Source organism: Caloenas nicobarica, chromosome 28 (assembly GCF_036013445.1).
Source record: "Caloenas nicobarica isolate bCalNic1 chromosome 28, bCalNic1.hap1, whole genome shotgun sequence".
NCBI classification, from domain to species: Eukaryota; Metazoa; Chordata; class Aves; order Columbiformes; family Columbidae; genus Caloenas; species Caloenas nicobarica.
Window position 1 is genome coordinate 4,067,047 of NC_088272.1, and position 25,320 is coordinate 4,092,366.

At 55.8% G+C, this 25,320-nt stretch overlaps 2 protein-coding genes across 2 annotated transcripts; both read right to left on the reverse strand.

Annotated features, from left to right (window-relative positions):
* Window positions 1-5,548: 5,548 nt before the first annotated feature.
* On the reverse strand, window positions 5,549-13,495 carry LOC135999402 (olfactory receptor 14A16-like; the record flags this gene model as incomplete). The annotated part of the gene is made up of 6 exons (XM_065652957.1): window positions 5,549-5,619; window positions 6,694-6,761; window positions 7,632-7,765; window positions 8,425-8,663; window positions 10,724-10,778; window positions 12,704-13,495. Coding segments are annotated over 6 exons (1,359 nt in total), but the record flags the coding sequence as incomplete, so codon positions are not given.
* A 10,168-nt stretch (window positions 13,496-23,663) lies between these two features.
* On the reverse strand, window positions 23,664-25,320 carry LOC135999403 (olfactory receptor 14A16-like). The gene is made up of 3 exons (XM_065652958.1): window positions 24,430-25,320; window positions 23,926-23,970; window positions 23,664-23,795 (listed from the first exon to the last, which is right to left on the reverse strand). The coding sequence occupies exons 1-3, from the start codon at window positions 25,318-25,320 to the stop codon at window positions 23,664-23,666; spliced, it is 1,068 nt and encodes a 355-aa protein (XP_065509030.1).

The following is a 25,320-nucleotide window of genomic DNA, read 5'->3' on the forward strand; positions in this document are numbered from 1 at the left end:
AGGACCTCTTCCAGGTCTGGCGTTTGCAAAGAGTGGGCTTCACAGGGGCTGTTCATCACCCTGGGGGACGGGGTGTCCACTCTGGAGTGGACAGTCCCACCCCGTGCTGTGCAGAGAGAGTGCACTGCCAGGAGGATACCCACCTCCCTGGGGAACCAGGGGCTGCCCACCAGGCTCTTCCGCAGCACGGTGGCCACAGAGGGTGGCACCTGCCTTCCTGCCTGGCCACAGGGCTGGCCTGGGGCGCTTGTCCCAAGCCTGCCAGGGGCCCGAGGGCAGGAACCCCACTACAGGCTTCGCTCCAGATCAGAGGAAGCCTTAATGGACTGGGCCAGCCCAACCCTGGACTTGAGCAGTGCTGCTTCTGCTGGAGCGGTGGCTGCTCCCAGGGCTCACCAGCACCTTCTCTCTTCCTAGATGCTCTTGACCTTCACCACCTCTGAGAGGGCATCTGTGCGGGAGAGGGCCGTGGGCAGGATGAGGGTGCTGAGCTTCTTGCTGGCCAACTACTCCTCACTGAAGGTAAGGACCAGGCACCCCCCGCTCTGCCCCAGTCCTGTGTCGGCTGGGACTGCCCAAGGAGCACGGGGGGAGCCCAGGTCTGGCAGCTCTGCCCACGTGGAGCTGTTCTGGGAGATGGGGTCTGCAGGGCCCTGCAAAGCTCTGACCCGCCTTGATCCAGGCCCGGGCACATTCTCGGGTTCAGGGCTTTGGCCCCAGATGCTCTCAGCCCTTCTGCTTTTCCTTTGCCCTTCCCCAGACTGATCCAAATGAGGACAAAAAGGATTCCTGTGCTGAGATCCAGCTGCCAAGCCTCGGACAGCTGCTAGGACATCTCCTCCTATTCCTGTCATTCAAGGAAGAAGAGACCAGCTGTTTGGCTTTGGACACTCTTTGTTTCCTCTTCCAATTCAAGCATCAGCAACACTGTAAGAGAAGCTGTGGTGGGATAGATCCCTCTGCACACCCACATCACCCAGTACCTCTGCTGGTCTTCCTGAGTTTTGTGATGGAGCTCTCTCCTGCTTGCTGGAGGCAACACCATGTCGCCAGCACTGCCCCTCCTCTGCTCCTGCCCCGCAGCACTCCAGCCATGCGAGCTGTCCCCCACGTCACCATTATTCCAGCCATGGGGGACTGAACTGTGGGACTGCATGTAGAGCTCTAGGGCCTTGGAGTTTCCAGGGCCAGGAGCATTCACACACGGACACTGGAGGAGGGTCAGCCTTTCCGTGGCACTGCTCTCCACCACCTCCTCCCCTGACTGTTGGTCATAACCTCCCTCCTTGGCCATTCCACGTTCAAAGCTCTTTCCAGTACTGAGGAAGCTGCTGTGTCTTACCAACCGTTCTGTGTTTCCCTGCTTTTTAGGCATGACCCTGCCAGAGGAGAACGGACAGCTTCAAGAGGACTGGGAAGCCAAGACCACCTCCTTGTCCTTTTCGCCCAGCGCTACTCACATTACCGAGGTAATGAGCACCCCCCCCGCCTTGCTGGCACTCTTGGCTGTGGCATCAGCAGGGGACTGGTGAGAGCAAAGGTCTCCACAATCAGTGGGGCTGGCATGACCTCCCTGTCCCTGCTGAGAAGGTTCCTGCTGTCCCCGAGCAGGGGCGATACGAGGGCTGCTCTCCAGTATCCCAGCAGAACTCCAGTCCTCCCGGCCACCAGCAAGCCCTGGTTCAGGGCAGGGCCAGCACCCTGTGCCCATGAGCTCAACCCTCCTCCCTCACCCCGGGGCCTCTCTTTTCATCCTCCCCGTCCAGTCACTGCCACCCCTGCTGCCAGCTTTGCTGCGGGCACTGCCGCCAGCACTGCCGGGCGTCTCTGCAGGGCTGCTGGCGCTGCCCGGCTCAGCAGCAGCATCAGGGCACTCGGTGTGACATGGCTTCACTGCCTCCCTTCCTCCCTTAGCTCTTTGCAGAATACCTCCAGCCTGCTGAGAGAGCAGACATGGTCCTGGTGTTCATCGAGGCAATGACAGACTCCAGCACCTTAGACAAGGAGGCGGCCAGAAACATGCTGGACACAGTCCAGGGAAACTCCACATTCTGGCTGGTGGATGTAAGTGGCCTGTGGCTGGATTGCCCTGCCCTTCGGACCTGTCAGGCCTTGTTCCTCCCACCATCCCTCTCTTCCTCTCAAATCCCAGTGTCTTGGGAAAGTGAAGCCACGTGAAGGCAGCAGAGAGGGATGGGAAGGGCAGCTGAAAACATGGCTGCACTCCAGTGGCAGCACCATCCTCACCTGTGTCCCCTCCAGGTGCCAAAGATCATGAGCTGCATCCACAAAAGCCTGGGGTGCATCAACACAACACTAGCCCGGCGGAGTGTGGAGTCCCTAATTGTCCAGATGGCTGACAAATTCCCTGGGGAGGTGGTCTCGACGCTGCTGACAATCACACCACCAGGAGACAGGTACTGGCCCCAAAAGCCATGAGGGTTTGTTCCCTGTGGGGAGAGGAGCCCAGAGACACTCTGGCTGCCAGAGCCAAGGAATCCTGCAGGACACCCCCGAGGAGCGGGACCCTCCATCCCACCACACTTTCCAGCCCTGGGGTCAGCCAGGCACGCAGCAGCCACAGCTGAGCAAGCCAGCCCAGAGCCCCCCACCACGCTCCTGCCAGCCCCACGGGAGCACCAGCTCAGCCCTCTGCTGCTGCCCAGGGCATCCCAACCGTCCTGCAGCGCTGAGCCCGGCCGTGCTGCTGTGGCCGAGGCTGCCCTGCCGACAGAGTGCTCTGGCTTGCAGCGCTGCCCTGGCACTGTGGGAGGTGATGTTCTCCATGCCCCAGACCCTGCAGAATGTTTTGAAGGAGCTGCACATCCAACTCCAGGACCGGCACTATGGGGTCTTACATACACGCTGGGAGGACACCCCCATCCTCCGCTTGGCTGTGAGTTACTGGAAAAAGCTCCCGGTGCCATTGGCCCCGGGCTGCCCTGGGATCCAGGAGCTGTACGGTGTGAGGAGCCCCACCAGCTGTCCCGGTCGCTCACTGCTGGCTTGCTTTCAGATACTGGCCAGCAGCGATCTGCAAGATGAGGAGTTTGCTCCAATGTACCTAGTCAGGCGGTTTCTGAGGCAACGAAGGCCAACGATGCTCTCCCTGGTGCTCAGGGTCATCATGACGCTGTCAGAGAGAGAAGAGATGGTGAGCAAGGCGTTGCCAAGGGGAGCCGTGTTGGCAGCCGAGCGCCATGGCAGTGGGTGAGGGCTTGGCCTTGGCTGGCAGTCAGGCGGTGGGGTGACTGCTCCAAAGGCCATGGCGGGGCCTGGTGGCTGCCTGGGGAGCTCTCCAGACATGGACCTGCTCCCAAAACGGCAACTCTCTTTTTCACACAGGCCAGAAAAATGAAGGTCATGCTGCCAGACCTGATGTGGGTCCTGCAGTATGGCAATAAGGCTATCAAGATCAAGGCTCTGGTGGTCTTCAGAAACGTGATGGCTCAGCTGAAGAGGAAGGAGGCCAGCCCCATCGCTGTGCCGCTGGCAAAATTTCTCCTGCCCTTCTTTGATGACGTAAGGCTGATGTATAAGCCCGCGCCTCGTGGATGGGAACTGGGCAATGACAGCTGCCCTTCAGCTCAGCCTCGCGGAGCAGGGCCTTCTCCTCTGCTTTCTCCCCGGGGCTCATGTGGGATGGCTTCCGTGTTCTGCAGCCCAGCCCAGCTTCTCCCTGCCAGCTGCTCCCACAGCTCCTCCCCACCATGGCTGGGGAAGCTGGTGGGGAATGCTGGCTGGCTGGGAGAGCACTTTGAGGCACAGGCACTGCCCGAAGAAGCCTCTTGAGTGGCCTTTCACGGACCTGGGGCTGCAGATCTGGCCCACAACCCCAGTGTGCGGAGTGCTGCCCTGGAGCATCTCCCCTCACATCAGCCATGCCGAAGCGTCTACTCACCGTGGGCAGAGCTGCTGGTGCTCAAGTCCTACTGTGCTTCTCCCTCCCAGGAGCTGAGCCAGCTGAGAGAGAGCTTCATCAGCCTCTTCAGACACCTGACGAAGATGGTGGTGGGCGACCACAAGAGAGAGATGAAGAAAATCGTGCAACTTGGCCTGCTCCCTCTCTTCTTCCGCATGAGTGACCAAATGCAGAGCGTGGCCAAGGTACAGATTTCAAAGCTGAGCAGTGATGCAGGGAAGAGACCCCTGGCCGTTTGGGCCAGGGCATGTCCCAGCTCCCTAAGGGCAGAATCACCCCAGGAACAAAGCCAAGGGCAGGGGGACGCCAGGTCTCCTTCCCCAGACCGTGGTGCCATGTCCCAGCTTCTGCCGTTCCGCAGGCCGCCAGGGAAGCCCTCTTTGGTGCAGCAGAGCTGCTCAGGCGGAAACAGCTCAAACACCTGGTGCAGACAGAGCAGACATGGTGGATTGGAGAGAGCTTGGTGAGAACAACCAAGTCCCAGGCTGGACGGGGGCTGCCCCACATGTGTGGGCTGTGGGCTCTGCAGATGTGCCTCGCCTGCCCTGCTGCAGCCCTGAGCTGCATCCTTGTTCCCTGTCCTCAAGAACAGAGCCCCCAAGGGCTCTTCCCTCTGCTCTGCACCCAGCGGGAGGGAGGGCTCTCAGCAGCCCTGGGACCCCTCGGCCTGTGTCTCTCTCTCAGCCTCAGCCCCACAGGGCTCCTGGCTGGGACATGGGAATGGCTGGGGGGGATAAGGGGAACGGCCAGTGCTGGGAGCAGAGACTGGTCCGGCCAACCGGGGAGGGACAGCGACATGCTCACACCCTTGTGCTCTCTCCAGCTGGAGCAGGACAGGAGCAGGGCTCAAGAATACTTGGGTCAGAGCCTGCCGTACCTGAGGGATGCTCAGGCCAGCTTGCGAGAGGCGGCCGTGAGGTTCATCGGTGAGTCACAGCCCCCGGGGTCCCTCTTTAGGCAGCCTGGCCCCAGTCCCCACTGCTGCTCTGGCACAAGGAGCAGCCCTGTGGCTGCCAGAGCCCCGGCTGCCCCGTGCAGGGCCTTGGCCTCCCCTCCCAGCCCTGCCCACGCAGGTGGCCTTGGTGGCCGCCTTGCTCGGTGCCACCATCTCAGCTTCTGGTCTCCCCTGGGGTCAGCTCTGATGAGGGGAGGAACAGGGGTCTGACAGAACTCTGTGCCCAGGGCTCGCTGCGCGCCACCTGAGGGACCCAAGCAAGGAGGAGCTGGCTGAGATCTGCAGTGGTGAGCAGGGAGTGTGGTCGGGAGGGGATGTCTGGGGGTCTCGGCAGATGTGGGAGGTCATCTGGGCTCTGCTGCTTTCTGTTGCAGCCATTCAGCCCTTGGAGGAGGACAGTGAACCCTCCATCTGCTCCCTGGCAGCTCAGACCATCCTCATCCTGAGCAACGCAAGGGAGCAGTGAAGAGCGCAATGGGCCCTGTGAGCCCTGTGCTGCTGGCCCTGCTAAGCCCGGCAGAGGTGCAGCTCTTCTCAGGAGAAGGGCTGGATTTAATAAAGATGGAGGAGAACGCCAAAGCCCTGGTGTCCTTCAGATGTGCAGCGCCCTGAGCGTGCTGAGCAGACGGTGCCGTTCCTGGCCTCTCCCGCTGCCGCAGGACGTCTGTCCCTCAGCACAGCCTGGTTCCAGGCGTAGTTACGGTGCCGGCGGGCGGGCGCTCGCTGGCCCCCAGGCCCTGCCCTGCGGCGCGCAGGCAGGGGAGGCGGATGGCCGTGCGGGTACGGCAGGCACGGGGGCAGCACAGACACGCAGGTTTAGAGTGGGGCTGGTCCCAGCGCCTCAGGAGCTGTTTCCCACCGTTTTGCCCTCAGCTCCTGCCATCCCCCGAGGCTTTCCACAGCGCCGTCTCAGCGAGCGAGACCCTCTGCTCCAGGCTGCCGGGCCTCGTCTCTCACGCTGCCCTCCCCTCATCGCCAGCAGCTGCCGCCTGGCGCTTTCACCCTTTCCTGGAGACGCTTTCCCAGCGGCACTGCCGGGCTGAGCCAGGGCAGTGGCGGGTTCATAGAATCACAGAACCAGCTCAGGTTGCTCAGAGCCCCGTCCAGCCTGGCCTGGGATGTCTCCAGGGATGGTTCAGCCACCACCTCTCTGGGCAACCTGGGCCAGGCTCTCACCGCCCTCAGGGCCAACAATTCCTTCCTCATGTCTGGCCTCAATCTTCTCTCTTTTAATTTAAACCATCACCCCTTGTCCTGTCTCAACAGACCCTGCTAAAAAGTCTCTCCCCGTCTTTCTTCTTGGCCCCTTTTAAGTACCAAAAGGCCGCACTAAGGTCTCCCCGGAGCTTCTCTTCTCCAGCTGAACACCCCAGCTCTCTCAGCCTGTCCTCCCAGCAGAGCTGTTCCAGCCTCGGGTCATTTCGGTGGCTCCTCTGGCCCCTCTCTGGCAGGTCCATGTCTGTCCTGTTCTTAGGGCTCCAGAGCTTGACACGGGACTCCAGGTGGGGTCTCACCAGAGAGGAGACCTGCTGGCCATGCTCCCTTTGATGCAGCCCAAGATATGATTGGCCTTCTGGACTGCAAGTGTGCATTGCCAGCTCACGGCCCGTCTTTCATCCCCCAGCACCCCCAAGTCCTTCTCCGCGCGGCTGCTCTCAACCCCTCCATCCCCAGCCTGGACTGGTACCCGGGCTTGCCCCGACCCAGGTGCAGGACCTCGCGCTTGGCCTTGTAGAACCTCATGAGGTTTGCGTGGAACCACTTCTCGAGCTTGTCCAGGTCTCTCTGGATGGATCCCGGCCCTCAGACGTGTCACCTGCAGCGCTCAGCTTGGTGTCATCCGCAAACTCGCTGCGGGTGCGCTCGATCCCACCGTCTGTGTCGCTGATGAAGGTTTAACCAGTACTGGCCCCCGTACGGACCCCTGAGGGACACCACTTGTCACCGGCTGGTCAGTTTGGGATGCCCTGACTCTGTGCCCCCCCAGCCCCAGGGGGTGTGGCTGAAGAACCAGTGGCCATCGGGGAGGACCCCTGGCTCCTGGCCCAGCACAGCCAGGGGGTGCTGACCCCCAGATCCGCAAACCAGGGACGGGGGCACCTACGGCTGCTGGGCAGTCACCGAGCTGGGGGGGCGCTGACCGAGTGCCGGCTGGAGATCCGGGGTGCAGGGGGGTCCCCAATACCTGAGGGAGGTACCTGATATCTGGGGGGCACCCTGGGCTCTGGGGGAACCCTGGGATCTGGGGGGGCAGTGGCAGTCCCCCAGCATGTGCCTCTCCCTGCACAGTGCCCCAGCGAAGGTGATAGTGAAGCAGGACAGGGGCAGGGGGGGCGCGATTTCTGGGGACCTTGGGGGCTTTGGGAAGGGTTAATTGGAGGGCTTAATTGGTGGGGTAGTTTGAGGTGTGTTTAATTAGGGGCTGTGCTTTTTGGGGGGTCTTATGTCTAGCTTTGGGGTGTTTAATTTTGAAGGTGCACTTAATATTGGAGGGAGTTTAATTTGGGGGTTAATATTGGGGGTGTCTAATTCTGCAGATGTGTGTTTAATCGAGGGAGCTGTGAATAACTGGGGTTTGTTTAATTGGGGGGCTTAACTGGGGAGGTGTAGGTTTAATTAGGGAGCTGTATTTAATCGGAGGGGCTGTGTTTTACTGGGGGGTGTTAAATTACGGGGTGCTTTATTAGGGCCATTATTCCTGGGGCTCCATTTTGGGGGTGCAGCACTCCCTGGGATGCCCTCCCCGCCCAGGGCCAGAGGTGCACGGGGTCGGGGGGTGACGGTGGCACCGGCCGAGCCAGCAGCAGGAGGTCGGGGAGCGGGAGGCCGGGGCTGGGGGCTGCGGTGGCCACTGTCACCCGGTTGGCGGCCTCCCCGTCCTGGGTCACCTGTGGGGACAGGGACGTGGTGAGGGGGGGATGGCGTGGGGGGCAGGGGGATGTGGTGAAGGGGAGACATGGAGGGGGGGCCGTGGGAGGTCACGGTTGTGGGGACAGGCTGGGGGGGACAGGGCTGGAGATGAGGGGACATGGAGGGAGGGGACAGGGGCAGGGGAGGCAGGGACATGGCTGAGGGGGCACAGGGTGGGGGACGGGGCCAGAACTCAGGGGACACAGGTTGGGGGACACGGCCCCGGGGCTCAGGGGAACCCACCGCCCCCCGGGGCCGCCCCTCACGCCCCTCAGCCGCGGGCAGTCGCTCTCCACGAGCGGGCAGGCCCGGCGCTGCCCGGACTCCCCGGGGCAGGGAGCGCGACAGCCGGCCCGGCCGGGGGGCGGCCCCGGGGGACACGGCCCGGCCGGGGGGCGGCCCCGGGAGGACACGGCCCGGCCGGGGGGCGGCCCCGGCGCTGCTGCTGGCGCTGCCGGGGCGGCCTCGGGCTGCGGGGGAGCGGGACGGGCGGGTCCCGCCCGGGATGGCGCCCGGGGGCGCCGGGCCCTGTCCGGAGCCCGGGACGGCCCTGCCGGGGACGTTCGCGGCTCATGAGGGGCCGGGTCCCTCCCTCAGCGGCCCGGCGGCGCTGCCGTGAGCCCGGGCGGGGACGGGCCTGAGGGGGCGGCTTCTGTGCAACGCCGGGCCGGGAGCAGCGGCGAGGAGCCGGTTCGGCTGCCGGCGGCTCGGTAGCAGCCACCGGGGGCCGTGCCCGGGCATCTCGGTAACTGCCGAGGGGCAGCACGGGCGCTCGGAGGCCGTTGATGCTCGTGAGCTGGGCGCGGCGGGCACTCTGCCCATGGGGGCGGGCAGCGGCGCTGAGCGGGCGCTGCTCTGGCTCTGCCGTTCGTGCTCCTGAGGGGTGGGCACGAGTCTGGAGAGCTCGTTGGCTTCCATGGCGGGGGGTGTCCCGTCCCGGACGCCTGGGTCCCCTGCCCGGGGGGGGCGCCCACCCTGGGGTCCCCAGTGTCCCCCCTTGTCCCGGCCGTGACACTGAGGCCTGCGGGCTCAGCCCGACCCTGGGGCGCTGCCTGGAGCTGGGGGAGCCTGGGGGGGACCCCGAGCCGGTCCCCAGCACCCCCGTGTCCCCAGGTGCTCCCCGGCCACACACCCGCTGGCACGTTTGCTCCTGGTGCCCACGCTCCCTGTGCACACACCCCCTTGCACACCCATGGCGGGGAGCAGCTGCGGGTTCCCCATCTGCCCCCTCCCAGCCTCCTGGTCCCCTCCCGATGCTGGGGGGGCTGTGACTAATTGGGGGTGAGTTTAATTTGGGGGGCTGTGTTTCATTCCGGAGCTGTATTTAGTTGGAGGGGGCCGTATTTAATTGTGGGGGGCCGTATTTAATTGTGGTCTGTGCTTAACTGGGGGGGCTGTGTTTAATTAGTGAGCTATATTTGATTGCAGATGGCTGTATTTAATTGTGAGGAGCTGTATTTAATTGTGGTCTGTGTTTAACTGGAGGGGCTGTGTTTAATTAGTGAGCTATATTTGATTGCAGGTGGTTGTATTTAACTGTGGGGGGCCGTATTTAATTGTGGTCTGTGTTTAACTGGGGGAGCTGTGTTTAATTTGGGGGGCTGTGTTTCATTCCGGAGCTGTATTTAGTTGGAGGGGCCGTATTTAATTGTGGGGGGCCATATTTAATTGTGGTCTGTGTTTACTTGGGGGGGCTGTGTTTAATTTGGGGGTTGTGTTTAATTAGGGAGCTGTATTGAATTGTGGGGGGCTGTATTTAATTGTGGTCTGTGTTTAACTGGGGGGCTGTGTTTAATTTGGGGGTTGTGTTTAATTAGGGAGCTGTATTTAATTGTGGGGGGCTGTGTTTAATTGTGGGGGTCTGTGTTTAACTGGGGGGGCTGTGTTTAATTTGGGGGGTGTGTTTAATTAGGGAGCTATATTTGATTGGAGGTGGCTGTATTTAATTGTGGGGGGCTGTATTTAATTGCGGGGGCCGTATTTAATTGAGAGCTGTGTTTAACTGGGGGGGCTGTGTTTAATTTGGGGGGTGTGTTTAATTAGGGAGCTGTATTTAATTGTGGGGGGCCATATTTAATTGTGGTCTGTGTTTAAGTGGGGGGGCTGTGTTTAATTAGTGAACTATATTTGATTGGAGGTGGCTGTATTTAATTGTGGGGGGCCATATTTAATTGTGGTCTGTGTTTAACTGGAGGGGCTGTGTTTCATTTCGGAGCTGTATTTAGTTGGAGGGGGCCGTATTTAATTGTGGTCTGTGTTTAACTGGGGAGGCGGTGTTTAATTTGGGGGGTGTGTTTAATTAGGGAGCTATATTTGATTGGAGGTGGCTGTATTTAATTGCGGGGGGCCATATTTAATTGAGAGCTGTGTTTAACTGGGGGGGCTGTGTTTAACTGGAGGGTGTGTTTAGTTAGGGAGCTGTATTTAATTGTGGGGGGCTGTATTTAATCGAGAGCTCTGTTTAACTGGGCTGTGTTTAATTGGAGGGTGTGTTTAATTAGGGAGCTGTATTTAATTGCGGGGGGCCGTATTTAATTAATTGTTATGAAACCAAAAGAAGCAGCAATTCTGCATTGTAAAGCACACCAATCTGAGCAAACTGATAGTGTTAAAGGAAATCACAAAGCTGATCCAGTAGCAAAAATGGGAGCAAACGAGAAAGTAATGGGAGCATTAATTCCTCAAATGACAATAAATATGGGTGAAAAGCACTCCTCACTGGAACTGCTGTATTTACGTTAACGCCTTCTATATCTCCTCCTCTGCCTTTTTTTTCCCTATTCTCTAGCTATTCTCTTTCCAGCAACCTCTCCAAGGCGAGAATTATTCCAAATCACAGAATGCTTAGGTTTGAAGAGAGCCCTTGTCTCACTCATCTTGTCTCGCTCTCCTGCTCAGGGCAGGGTGAACCAGGGGAGGTTGCTCAAGGCCTCCACCCAGCTTTGCATCATCCTCAAAGGCGCTGAAAGTGTACTGTGTTACATCATAGAACTGGACAATAAAGACGTTCAACAGTGTTGGCCGAAATGCTGGTCACTGAGGGATGACACTGGTAACTGTCTGCTCGGAGGACTTTGTACCACTCATGCTATTTGGGTTTGATGGTTCAGCCAATTTCCCACCCAGCATCCACTTCTTGAGCCCCATCAGCACCACTCTGCCCAGAAGCACACCATGTCTGAGGCCTTGCAAACACCCTGCACACAACATGCCTTTCTTGCCCCTCTCCATTGGGGTTCAGCAATCCCTTCCTTGTCCTTCACGTTCCTGGAAATGGCTGCAGGAGGACATGTCCCATCCCCTTCCCAGGGAGGGAGGTAGGGTGGCCAGCCTGTTATTCTCCCAGTTCTTAGTCCAGCTCTTCTTGAAGATGGCTTTGAGGTCTGCGTTTCCTAAGGACCCCAGAACCATTCTGGTGTCTATGGCACTTTTGAGAGCACAATCCAGAATCGTGGGCAAGGGCGACATAGCAGACTGGAGCACTTGCAATGAGCCTGTCCAAGGCAGCTGAGATCAATCTCACTGGGCCACTGGGGTTTGTTCCTGGAGTCACACACAGAAATACCAGGGTTCCGTCAAGCATTGACATCTGAGCTGGCCTCATGGACTCCTTCTGCACCCAGGGATGTTCAGAGACAGAGTCTCTCCATTTTACACACAGAGGCAGGAGTCACAGTGTCCATCTGGCCTCCTGTTGCCACTCCCAAAGGGACGGGAGGCACCTCAGCCCTGTGGTGTGTCACCCTGCTCTGCACTCATCTGAGATGTCCCACGTCATGAGGAATGGACACGGGACCTCAGTTCAAGGAAGCACATCCCAGTGCTGCATTCAGGCGGTTTCCCATGGGCTGTTACTCCCAACATGAAGTGACCTCGAGACAATATCTGTCCTGTAGGCCTTCATGGAACCCTCAGGAATAGCTGATGGTGTTTCTGCTCACTTGGGTTCATCTCACCTCTCATACATGAACTTTATGTTCACATCTCATCTGTACAATCCAAACGTGGATTTCTGACCTACTCATTCAGGAGCAAATTCTCCAATCTGGTGTGACAGCCCTGTGCTGGAAATGGTGGTTGTGAGGGGCCAGTCCATGACGATGCCCTGGGGCAGCTTCTGCGGGGTGTCCAGTGCACAGGGGCACAGCCCAGCCCCTGCTCTGCTGGTCCTGCAGGTCTCTGGCAGGAGGCCTGGCTGTGAGAGGACACTGCTGTGTGCCCAGCCCTGCACACACACACTGTTCAGCTGTACCCTGGTGTTTGCATCTGCATGTCACTTCAGCATGTTCTACAGAGAAGCTTTGAAGAAGAGCTAAAACTTCAGGCCCTGCCCATAGGAGATCACCTTTCTTTCTGGAAAGGCTGCTCTGCAGCCAGCTCTGTCACAGCAGTGCCCATGGCCTGTCCCTGCCTGCGCTCACAGGACTGACACACAGCAGGACGGTGACCAGGCTGCCAGAGCACTCAGGCCTTGCACCAACACAAGGGATGAGAAGGAGAGTGTGGGAGTGGAACGAGAACAGCTCTGGAAGGCCAAGCGCTGGTGCTCCCTGGCAGTGCTGCCAAGCGAGAGCTCTTTCCCCTTCCACTCATGCACACAGGAACTGTCCCTGCAGCTTGAAAAAGGTCTTGGAGGTCGGATGTCAGCAGAAATCAGTTTGCCGGAGAGCCCTTTATTTTGCTTAAACACAGGGAGCATGATTCCTCATGGACACAGACACTCAGTGAGAAAAGAAAAGCAGGCAGTGAACTAAAAATGGAATTACAGTATTATCATAAGAGAAAAACACAACTAGAGACAAAAAATACTGCACACAGGATGAACCTGCAATGAGTTAGACTATAACTCGTATGTAGAAGAAGACAGAGACAGTTTATAGCTTCGGAAGAAATCCAGTCATCAGTTTCCACAGGGCATCCTTGAGCTCCTGGTTCCTCATGCTGTAGATGAGGGGGTTCACTGCTGGAGGCACCACTGAGTACAGAACAGACACCACCATGTCCAGGGATGGGGAGGAGATGGAGGGGGGCTTCAGGTAGGCAAACACGGCAGTGATGACAAACAAGGAGACCACGGCCAGGTGAGGGAGGCACGTGGCAAAGGCTTTGTGCCGTCCCTGCTCAGAGGGGATCCTCAGCACGGCCCTGAAGATCTGCACATAGGACAGCACAATGAACACAAAGCAGCCAAAAGTTAAACAGACAGTACCTACAAGAAGCCAAACTTCCCTGAGGGAGGCATCTGAGCAGGAGAGCTTGAGGATCTGGGGGATTTCACAGAAGAACTGGTCCAGGGCATTGCCCTTGCACAGTGGCAGTGAAAATGTATTGGCCGTGTGCAGCAGAGCAACGAGAAACCCAGTGGCCCAGGCAGCTGCTGCCATGTGGACACAAGCTCTGCTGCCCAGGAGGGTCCCGTAGTGCAGGGGTTTGCAGATGGCAACGTAGCGGTCGTAGGACATGATGGTGAGAAGATAAAACTCTGCTGCAATGAAAAAGACAAACAGAAAGAGCTGGGCAGTGCATCCCATATAAGAAATGGCCCTGGTATCCCACAGAGAGTTGGCCATGGATTTGGGCACAGTCATGGAGATGGAGCCCAAGTCAAGAAGGGCGAGGTTGAGGAGGAAGAAGTACATGGGGGTGTGGAGGTGCTGGTCACAGGCTATGGTGGTGATGATGAGGCCGTTGCCCAGGAGGGCAGCCAGGTAGATGCCCAGGAAGAGCCAGAAGTGCAAGAGCTGCAGCTCCCGTGTGTCTGTGAACGCCAGGAGGAGGAACTGGGTGATGGAGCTGCTGTTGGACATTTGTTGTTTCTTGCCGTGGGGACTCTCTTCCAAAAAGGAAATGACATCTTAAAATCAGGACATACTCCTCTGAGCAAAGCCACTCCATTTTTCATTCACACCCAGCCCCATTTGAAATGCATTTCGTTTCTCTGCTATGTGCTGGCTGAGTGTGCTGTGAGGAGCAGGACCTCTGCCCGTCTGGGGCCCAGCAGCCAGCTTTGCTTGGCTGCAGTGGGGACACGGGGGGGAGCTGGTTTGAGAGCTCTGATGTTCACAAGCAATGTCATATGTTATGCACTGTTAATGAAAAACTTCAATATCTGCTCTCATGACACTTAAGAGCATGGGCTGCAGAGCGGAGGCTTAGTGTGTCATTATTATGATTTTGTCCATGTTTTTAATTTTCCACCATCACATCTCATGACTAGATTTTTGTAGGGCTTGAGTTTCTCATATATATGACTGAAAATGTGAAGAGTCTTCAGACAGGACAGGCAAAAGGGCTCATCTCTCTGTGGCTCAGTGCAGAGTCAGGAGAGCAGCTTTTACCCATTTTCCCTGTGCTTTCACTTGTGCTGCCTTAAAAACAACTTCATAAACAATCCTCTTTTGAAAAGAAAACCCAACACTGGACTCGTACTGGAGCAGGGAGCCCTGTTTGAAAGGGCAGATCTGCAAACTCTTCTCTGCCCCAGCCCAGAGGTGCAGATGTGATGGAGAGAGCAGGACACGACTCCTCTCCCAGACAAGCAAAGGACTCTGGCAGGAGAGTGCAGACCCCAAATAAAGGCTCAGCACTCCTGGCATCCTACAGCAGAGCTGGGCCTTTCTGGGGGCAGCTGGTGAGCCCAGCAGGACAGGCAGAGCAGAGTCAGGGCTCCTGGAGATGGGATGTGCTACAGGGACAGTCCGATCATTGCCCAGCAGACAACCCCCAGCAGCCACCTGCAGAGCAGGAGCAGAAGAGCTCCTGACCAGCCCCTGCTCTGCTGCCTGGAGCTGTCCCTGCCTGCAGCTGTGTCCCTGTGCCCAGGTCTCCTCCTGTCAGTGTCACAGACCCCATCCCAGCCGCTGTGTGCTCAGCTCTGCCCTGCAGACCCCTCCCAGCAGCCGGCACTGCCCAGGGGCAGCTCTGTGTGCGCCGGCTCTGATGGGAACATCAGACCAACAATAATGAGCATGGAAAAGTGATCCTGGTCCTGTCTGGAAGCCAGGGTGTGTTGATTTCTGATACTCGCAGGTTTATTCACCTCTAAGAGAAATGGATCTGGAATTTCAGTGCCTCCTCCTGAACTGAGACATTAATTTCTGTGTCCCATTGGCCACATAGACAACGCAGAGTATGAGACTGTTAGAATAAGATACTTCCCTTTCACAAAGCCCCTGTCTTACTGTGCTTCTTTAAAAGACTCCTGAGAATGTCCTTTAGTGAACTGGAGCTGTGAACAGCACTGACCCATGCAGGCCCCATTCTATTGCACGACCCTGCCCTACCAGATGTTGCTCCTTCCCCCCACAGCTTCTCCTCACAGCCCCGTGGGGATCTCCCCGGGCAGGCTGAGCGCTGACCCTGGCAGGCAGCAGAGTCCCTGCCCCGGCACAGCCCTGGGGTGCAGGGACCCTGCTCTGCAGGACAGCCCTGGGCACCCCTGCCTGCAAAACCATCTGCTTTGATTTTCAAAATAGCTGAAGAAGAGTCCCCTCCATAGCGATCCCACAACTGTGGCTGATCCAGCTTCAGGAGATGCCTCCCAGAGCTACAGCTGCATTGCCCTGCACCCAGAGACTTACCATGGCAAGGGCTGCAAAGATTTCTCCTCCAGTGAGCTCTCAGTCATCCTCCCCATCCTGACCACCTTTCATCTCTCTCTGCCTTGCTGGTCTCCCTGAGATCCCCAGGCAGAGCCCTCAGCCCTGCTGCGCTTTGCAGAGGAGCTGCTCCTGGGCAGAGCTGTCTCTCTGCAGCGCTGCCGCTTGCCATGAGCTCCCTCTGTCCCAGGAGCCCAGCCCAGCTCAGCAGCACAGGAGCAGCCCAAGGCGCTTTAATGATCCCTCTGGTGGGTTTGCTGCTGAGGCCATGAACCTCAGACTCTGGAGGAAGCTGAAGAAACCTCTCAAGTTGTCAAAGTCATATTCAAACTCCAAAGTTTCTTGTAATGTTAATGGGTCCCACTGAGGGAACCTACTGAAAAACCATCCCCAGGGTCTAGTCAGAGAAAAAACTGGAGGCAGAGATGACAGGTCAGGAAAAGCAAAGTAAAGGTGGCTCTAATGCTGAGCAAACCTGGATGTGTTTCATTAACCAAAGGGCCAAGCCCTGACCCCCAGCCCTGGGAAGGCAGATCCTGTCCCTCCCACGTTGCCCAGGGCCCTTCCTGGGACAGTGTGATGTGAGGCTGTGCAAGGCCAAGGGCAGGACTATGGTCCCACACCTCCCAGGTTCCTGGCTGGGGACAAGGAGGCCATGAGGCCCCCGTGCTGTAAGGACAAGGTGTCTCCTCACAGGCATCAGAGCTGGAGACAACAGCCACAGCCAAGGGGAGAAGCAGCTCCAGCTGTTAGTGTTTACATGCAGACGGTTTATCCTGATGAGGGTGTCTATCCCAAGATAACATCATGAGGAGTTACAGGACACTACGAATATCACCTGCAGGAGAAACTTTGCGGTCTTGGGGGGCTAGTGCTCGTAATGCCAGAGGTCTGGACTTAGAGGGGAAGTTTCCCTTCATGTGGGACAGCAGCAGGAATGTGTGGAGCTCTGCCTGGGGACAGAGAATATCAGCTGAAAGTTGAGGAGTCAGCATGAGAGGGCAGAACAACATGGGCAATGTTGTGGTGGGTGGACATCAGCTGCTGACTCACTGATGAGGAGGAGGAATTAGATGAGGCCTCCTTCAGACAAATGAAAGAAGCCTCATGTTTCCAGGGCCGTGTCCTCATGGCAAACCTAAGATATCCCAATAGCTGCAAGGTACCAGGCATGCAGGAGGGGTTTGGAGCTCATGGACAACATCTTCCTGACACGGGTGACTGAGGAGTCAGTGAGGTGAGGTGCCCTGTGGGACTTCACACTTACAAACCAGAAAGGGTTGGTCAGGGATGGAACAGTCAGGGATGGGAAAGTGGCGTTGAGGCTCCTGGGAGATGATAACAAGGCAAAGAGCAGGATTTCAGGAGAGCAGGCTTTGTCCTGCTGAGGGACCTGCTTGGGTCCCATGGGATATGACCTTGGTGTTTGCAGTGATTTTTCTCTCACATTTCCTCCCTCCTCTCTCCCACCTGCTGTTGTGCAGCGTTTTTTACCCTTTCTCAAATACAATATCACAGAGGTGCCGCCAACATCCCTGAGTGGCTCAGATTTGGCAAGGAGTGGGTCCATCTTGGAGCCAGCTCATATCGGCTCTGTCTGACATCAAACTCCTGTTGTCTTCTCAGAGAGGTGACAACTGTAGCACATCCACACTCACCCCAGTTCCAAGACTTTGCCATGTAAACCCAATACAGGGTGATAACGTGTTGGGTGTTACAAACTACTTGACCATGGGGAAGAAATGGAAAAGTTCTTCTGTTAGTAACCTGAGGAAGTCACAAGTCAATGAGTAGGTTCCTATGGGGAACTGTAATTGCCCTGACATTCACTGGCCAGGCAAAGCAGCAGGTGCCAACGGTCCAGAGGATCTTGGGCCAACTTCTTAACGTGACTGCCTGCTGGGCCAACAAGGGTGATGCTCACCTGGATCTGGAACTGGGAGACAAAGAAGAGCTGGTGAGGGATGTGAACATCAGTGTCCACCTTGGCTGTGGTGACCAGGCAACAGTGGGATTCCAGGCACCAGAGGGGAGGGAGGAAGGCCAGCAGCAGAGCACAGGCTGGTGGGCTCCAGAGGAGAAGACACGGACATACTGGGGGATGGCGGCCAATAAAGGTGGTGACATGGAAGTAGGTCTGAAGGGTGAAGGAGCTCAGGAAATCCGAGAAGCCTTACAGGACAGCCTGCTCCAAGCACAAGAATGATCTCTCCAAGTACCCATGAAAAGAACTTTATGTCATGAGGCTGCTTGTCTGAACTGACAGAGCTCCAGGGCAAAAAGGCAGCACATGGGAGGTGGAAGCAGGTCAAGCTGTAAAGGAGGAATTTAGAATCCTTGTCCATGGATGTGGGGATGATGCCAAAGCTGCCCTGGACTTGATACCTGCAGGGGAGGCTGAGGGCAGCAAGATGAGCTGACATTGCTTCCTTAGAGTAAAATTATAGACAGGGTGAACGTGGGCCTGCTGCTGAACTTCGTAAGAGTAGAATCAGACAGGACTGAGGTACTTCACAGCTTCTTTGCCTCCATCTCCACCAGCAAGGTCTCCTGGGACTTTGTTCCTGAAGGCAGGAGTCTGGGGAACAGCCAGGAGTGGATGGGGCTCAAGTCAGGAGTTACCTGAGCAAACTCAGACACCATTACAGAAAAGGAGATGGGTCACTTGACCGGCTCCCTGAACACAAGTATCGCTGTGCTGTGGCACCTGAGATTCCCAGGAACTCCCACCTCTGGGTCCAGAGTTGTGTGATTCCTCTGGAGGTGCTCTGGTGATTTAGGCACCCACATTTCTGTCATATCCAGTCTTTATCAGGAGATGCTCCACATCAATATGAACAGGAGACTGCTGATACCACCTGTTGTGGAAAGGGAGGGAAGGGTGAGGAGGAAAGGAAATAGAAGAAATACTGTTTTATTGCTCTTTATTATGGAAATGCTCTCTGCTTGGCTATTCCTGAAATCTCTCTAATCAACCACACCAGACTTGAAGCCTTTAGGAAAATGATGCACAAAGCCTGGCCATGTAAGGCCATTTTAGCTGTTAATGAGCCCTCTGCTGCCGTGATCCTGAACTGCAGCTACTGAAAGAATGAACAAACCCCTAATGAAGTGAAAGGCAGAAACAAACCCCAAGTTTCTGAGGGTGTTTGGGACCCCACGAGGGGCCATCGCTGACACAAGCAGTCCCTGTCCCTGGAGGCTGCTGAAGGAAAAGCCTGGAGACGATGGTCAGAGGTGGTAAAGGCGATGTGGAGGTGGCTCTGGTGCTCTGTCAGCCCTTCATGGTTGTTTAGCATCAGAATGGCCAAGCCCTGACCCCCAGGGCCTGGCAAAGGAGACCCTTTCAGTCAAATGTTTCTCAAGGCTCTGCCTGTGGTCACTGGGAGGGTATTTGTGTTTTGGGTGTGGGTTTGGTGCCAAGTGCTGTTACTTTTACTACAAGGCTCTAGTTTTCTGAGGGTTTGGCAATGCCTATGAGGTTCCCCAAGCCCATGCAGCTTCTTTCATAGACCTGCAATGGTCACCAATCACCTGAGCTGTCCCGGTCCCAAACTTGGTTGAATCCTCAATTTGGATCCATGCCCCAGCACTGAAATGCACACGTTCCTTCTTCTACTGCCCTAAAATAAAAAAGAAAAATCAGTCTATTCCACATTAGCACAATCAGCCAATGGTCTTTAGGTCTTCTTCTTCAACACGTTTACTACTACGCATAGACCCGTGTCTTCCTGCACTCCCATGTGTCTCACAAACCTTTCACTCTTGTCCTCCAGTAATGGGCCAACACTCCAGGAGGTTGGTGCTTCCTCCGGGCTCATGGATGATTCCTGAGGACCATCCAAGCATGGGGAGTGCAAGAGAGGAGCAGAGCAAGGTCAGCTCATGGGCCATGCCTGAGCACAGCCACCCCAGCAGCAGCTGTTCCCCATCTCCCAGGCACAGCCATGCCCACAGCATGCAAATGTCACTGCCATGTATGACTAGTCCAAGAGAAGCCTGCCTTCTTTCCAGGATCCCCCAAAGTCTTTCTCCTATTCCTCCTCCACCCACAAACATCAAACACATCCCACTTGCAGGCTCAGACATGGTCGTAAGGATTTGCTGAATTCATCAGCCATCACCCTTCTCTACCTCACATCCCCTGACCCTCCCACACCACACATGGCCGCTCACTGCTGCTCAGGGCCTCTCACTCTTCAGAAGAGGCCTTGAGCTTCTTGGTTCTTCCTGGTGCTTATTATCATCTTCCTCCCTCCCTCCAGAGCTCATGGTGAGGTTTCTTGTCCATCACAGCACCTTTATGACCATGTTTTACTAAATGGGTGTCTTTTTGTGAGCATTTGTGCAGAAAGAGTAGTCTCAGGAAAGCACCAAATATATAAAAACTGATGCTGAGTGAAATGCCATGAAGACCTGAGGAGTTACTCCCATTGCTGTGTCTTTCCTGGAAGGAGTCTGTCCCAAGAAGGGCATCCGGCTTCTGCCACTCCCTGGAGAGGCACATGAGCAGTGTCCGTGCACCTGGGGAGGAACAGGGTGATTTTTGCCAGACCACCCTTCATCTGAACCACTTAGATATGTACTTATGGATGGGGTGTCATGCCTTATACTGCAAATACCTGTTGGATTGGCCCTGCCAGTGGGGCTACCACAGATGCAGACTGCTGTGTTGCAGGTATTTATATGTAGGCAGATGAACCCTTTTCTATTTTTTTAATTATTATTATTTTTAATACTGACACTCTTAGGGAAATTACACAAAGATTTGAATGATTATTGATGCCTTTTAACATCATTATCCACAGAAGGCCCAGCAGCTTTGCATCTCAAGAAATGGGATGCCAGAGCAGAAGGGAAGCATGGCTTGGGCTCTGTCCTGGCATCTGGAAACTGAAGTGTGCGCTCATCTCCCAACACCTGCCCTGCTCAGTGAAGGGTGTGAGAAACTCTGAAGTCACAGAATCACAGAATCACAGAATGTTAGGGATTGGAAGGGACCTCAAAAGATCATCTAGTCCAATCCCCCTGCCAGAGCAGGAAAACTTAGGTGAGGTTACACAGGAAGGCGTCCAGGCGGGTTTTGAATGTCTCCAGAGAAGGAGAATCCACAACCCCCCTGGGCAGCCTGTTCCAGTGTTCTGTCACCCTCACTGAGAAGAAGTTTCTTCTCACATTTAAGTGGAACCTCTTGTGTTCCAGCTTGAACCCATTACCCCTTGTCTTACTGTTGGTTGTCACCGAGAAGAGCCTAGCTCCATCCTCGTGACACCCACCCTTTATATATTTATAAACATTAATGAGGTCACCCCTCAGTCTCCTCTTCTCCAAGCTAAAGAGACCCAGCTCCCTCAGCCTTTCCTCATAAGGGAGATGCTCCACTCCCTTAATCATCTTTGTGGCCCTGCGCTGGACTCTCTCCAGAAGTTCCCTGTCCTTCTTGAACTGAGGGGCCCAGAACTGGACACAATATTCCAGATGAGGTCTCACCAGGGCAGAGTAGAGGGGAAGGAGAACCTCTCTGGACCTACTAACCACCCCCCTTCTAATACACCCCAGGATGCCATTGGCCTTCTTGGCCACAAGGGCACAGTGCTGGCTCATGGTCATCCTGCTGTCCACCAGGACCCCCAGGTCTCTTTCCCCTACACTGCTCTCTAATAGGTCATTCCCCAACCTGTACTGGAACCTGGGGTTGTTCCTGCCCAGATGCAAGACTCTACATTTCCCCTTGTTATATTTCATTAAATTTTTCCCCGCCCAACTCTCTAGCCTGTCCAGATCTCGCTGGATGGCAGCACAGCCTTCTGGCGTGTCAGCCACTCCTCCCAGCTTGGTGTCATCAGCAAACTTGCTGATGGTACACTCAATTCCCTCATCCAAGTCATTGATGAATATATTGAACAGTATTGGTCCCAGAACTGACCCTTGAGGCACTCCACTAGATACAGGCCTCCAACCAGACTCCGCCCCATTGATCACAACTCTCTGGCTTCTCTCCTTCAGCCAGTTTGCAGTCCACCTCACTACCCGATCATCCAGTCCACACTTCCTCAGTTTTGCCGTGAGGATGCTGTGGGAGACGGTGTCAAATGCTTTGCTGAAGTCAAGGTAGACCACATCCACTGCTCTGCCATCGTCAATCCACCTTGTTACGTCTTCATAAAAGGCTATGAGGTTGGTCAAACACGACTTCCCCTTGGTGAAGCCATGCTGACTGTCCCTGATGACCCTCTTATCCTTGATATGTCTTAAGATGGCACCAAGGATAAGGTGTTCCATCACTTTCCCAGGGATGGAGGTGAGGCTGACCGGTCTATAGTTGCCCGGGTCCTCCTTCTTGCCCTTTTTGAAGACCGGAGTGACATTTGCTTTCCTCCAGTCCTCAGGCACCTCTCCCGTTTCCCAAGACTTGGCAAAGATGATGGAGAGCGGTCCAGCAATGACTTCAGCCAGCTCCCTCAGCACCCGCGGGTGCATCCCATCTGGACCCATGGATTTATGGATGTCCAGATTGCTTAATTGCTCCCTAACCCAGTCCTCATCAACTGAGGCAGACTCCTCCATTGCCCTGCCTTCCTCTGGGGCCTCAGGGGTACGGGGCTCCTCAGGACAGCCTCCGGCAGAGTAGACAGAGACAAAGAAGGCATTCAGTAATTCTGCCTTCTCTGTATCTTCTGTCACCAGGGCACCCACCCCGTTCATCAGTGGGCCTACATTGCCTCTGGTGTTAGTTTTATCTGCCATGTATTTGAAGAACCTCTTCCTGTTGTCCTTGACCCCTCTCGCCAGGTTTAACTCTAAGGAGGCCTTAGCTTTCCTAGTTGCCTCCCTACATCCTCTGACAACAGCCTTATATTCTTCCCAAGTGGCCAGCCCCTCCTTCCATGATTTGTAAACCCTCCTCTTCCACTTGAGTTTGCCCAGCAGTTCCCTGTTTAACCACGCAGGTCTCCTGGCTCCCTTCCTTGACTTCCTGCGCGTCGGGATGCACTGATCTTGAGCTTGGTAGAAGCAGTCCCTGAAAGTTAACCAACTATCTTGGGCGCCTTTACCTTCAAGCAGCCTTGCCCACGGGATTCCCTCCAGCAACTGTTTGAAAAGGCCAAAGTCGGCCCTGCTGAAGTCCAGGGTTGCAATTCTGCTCGGTATTCTGCTCCCACCACAGGAGATTCTGAACTCCACCATCTCATGGTCACTGCAACCAAGGCAGCCCCCCACCTTTACTGCTTCGACCAGACCCTCCTTGTTAGCGAGGACGAGATCCAGCAGCGCACCTCTCCTAGTCGGCTCCTCCACCATTTGCATCAGAAAGTTATCGTCAATGCACTGGAGGAACCTCCTAGACTGAGGCTGGCTGGCTGAGTAGTCCTTCCAGCAAACATCAGGGTAGTTAAAATCCCCCATAACAACCAGAGCCTGTGACTGTGAGGCCGCTCTCAGCTGCCCGTAGAAGGCCTCATCAACTTCCTCACCCTGATCTGGTGGCCTGTAATAGACTCCCACAACAGTGTCACCCCTGCCAGCCTGCCCCTTAATTCTCACCCACAGACTCTCAACTCGCTCCTCAACCGCACCTGGACAGTACTCTATACATTGCAGTTGCTCTCTCACATAAAGAGCAACTCCACCACCACGCTTGGCTGGCCTGTCTTTCCTGAAAAGGGCATAGCCATCCATGACCACATTCCAGCCATGTGAGCTGTCCCACCATGTCTCTGTTAATGCCACCAGATCATAATCTCCTGACCGAACGCAGGTTTCTAACTCCTCCTGCTTATTCCCCATGCTGCGCACATTGGTGTACAGGCACTTCAGGGAGCGAGCCGAGTACACCGATTTCACCCTAGGGGCCTGAGGGGCCTCCCGGTCTTTATCGATTCCAGCATGCTGCCCCACTGATGCAAGCCCAGTTACAACCCCATCCCCCTTCGAATCTAGTTTAAAGCCCTCCAAATGAGCCCTGCTAATTCCTGTCCCAGCATCCTTTTACCCCTGTGGGATAAACCTTTCCCACATATCACTGACCGGACTGGCGTCTTATAAAACCAGCCGTTATCAAAGAACCCAAAGCCCTGCCTGTAGCACCAGTCCCGAAGCCAATCATTTACGGACTTAATTTTTCTATTCCGTCCCACATCATCACCCAAAAATGGAAGAAGGGAAGAGAAGATAACTTGAGCCCCAGACTCTTTCACCATTCGTCCCAAGGCCTTGAAGTCTTTCTTCATTCCCCTCAGACTACGGGATGCCGCTTCCTCCCTATCTGTCTGGAAGATCAGTAGGGGGTAATAGTCCGTTGGGCGCACCAGTTTGGGGAGCGCCCTGGCGATATCCCTGATCTGAGCTCCAGGTAGGCTACAGACTTCCCGATGATGAGGGTCAGCTCTGCACATCGGGCCCTCTGTCCCTCTCAGAAGGGAATTGCCGACCACAATTACCCTTCTTTCTTTTTTATCGGAGGCAGACTTGAGGCGTGGAGTCGATCGCCTCTTCCTATGTGACCTCGTAGGTGGCCCTTGCACCACATCCCCACCTACGTCTTCTTCAATATCTAGGGCCTCAAACCTATTCCGGAGGGGCACCTGGGGAAGCAAAGCAGGAGGGAGGGGAGTTGCCCGTGACGCCTAACTGGAACTCGCTTCCAACCCTCCTCAGCTGTTTGACCCCCTACCTCTGCCCAACAGCGACAGGGCAGGGGCTGTTTCAGGTCTTCCCTCTCTGCCCGACAGGGCAGGGGGTCCATCACCTTTTGGGGGGTTCCCCCTTGGGGGGAAATGAAGTCATTACAGGATGCTTTATTTTGTTTAAATACAGACAGATCATGGATCCTCATTTACACAGCCAGTGGTTATAAAAGAAAAGCAGACAGTGAATTAGAAAGGGGATGACAACATTATAACAGTAAAAAAACCCCAACAGATAACAACAGAAAATACAGATGAGAGGCTGGACCTGTAACTAGTGACATTAAAACTGCAATGTAGAAGCAGATGGGCAGTTTATTGCTTCAGAAAACACTAAGATATGAGTTTCCACAGGGCATCCTTGAGCTCCTGGTTCCTCATGCTGTAGATGAGGGGGTTCACTGCTGGAGGCACCACTGAGTACAGAACAGACACCAGCAGGTCCAGGGATGGAGAGGAGATGGAGGGGGGCTTCAGGTAGGAAAATATGGCAGTGCTGACAAACAGGGAGACCACGGCCAGGTGAGGGAGGCACGTGGAAAAGGCTTTGTGCTGTCCCTGCTCAGAGGGGATCCTCAGCACAGCCCTCAAGATCTGCACATAGGATACCACAATGAACACAAAACACCCAAATCCTAAACAGACACTAACCACAAGGAGCCCAGCTTCCCTGGAGTAGGACTGTGAGCAGGAGAGCTTGAGGATCTGGGGGATTTCACAGAAGAACTGGTCCAGGGCATTGCCCTTGCACAGTGGCAGTGAAAATGTATTGGCCGTGTGCAGCAGAGCACTGAGAAACCCAGTGGCCCAGGCAGCTGCTGCCATGTGGACACAAGTTCTGCTGCCCAGGAGGGTCCCGTAGTGCAGGGGTTTGCAGATGGCAACGTAGCGGTCGTAGGACATGATGGTGAGAAGTGAATATTCTGCTGTAGCACAGAAAAAGAAAAAAAAGAGTTGGGCAGCACATCCCGAGTATGAGATGGCCCTGGTGTCCCAGAGGGAATTGGCCATGGATTTGGGGACAGTTGTGGAGATGGAGCCGAGGTCGAGGAGGGCGAGGTTGAGCAGGAAGAAGTACATGGGGGTGTGGAGGTGCTGGTCACAGGCTATGGTGGTGATGATGAGGCCGTTGCCCAGGAGGGCAGCCAGGTAGATGCCCAGGAAGAGCCAGAAGTGCAAGAGCTGCAGCTCCCGTGTGTCTGTGAACGCCAGGAGGAGGAACTGGGTGATGGAGCTGCTGTTGGACAT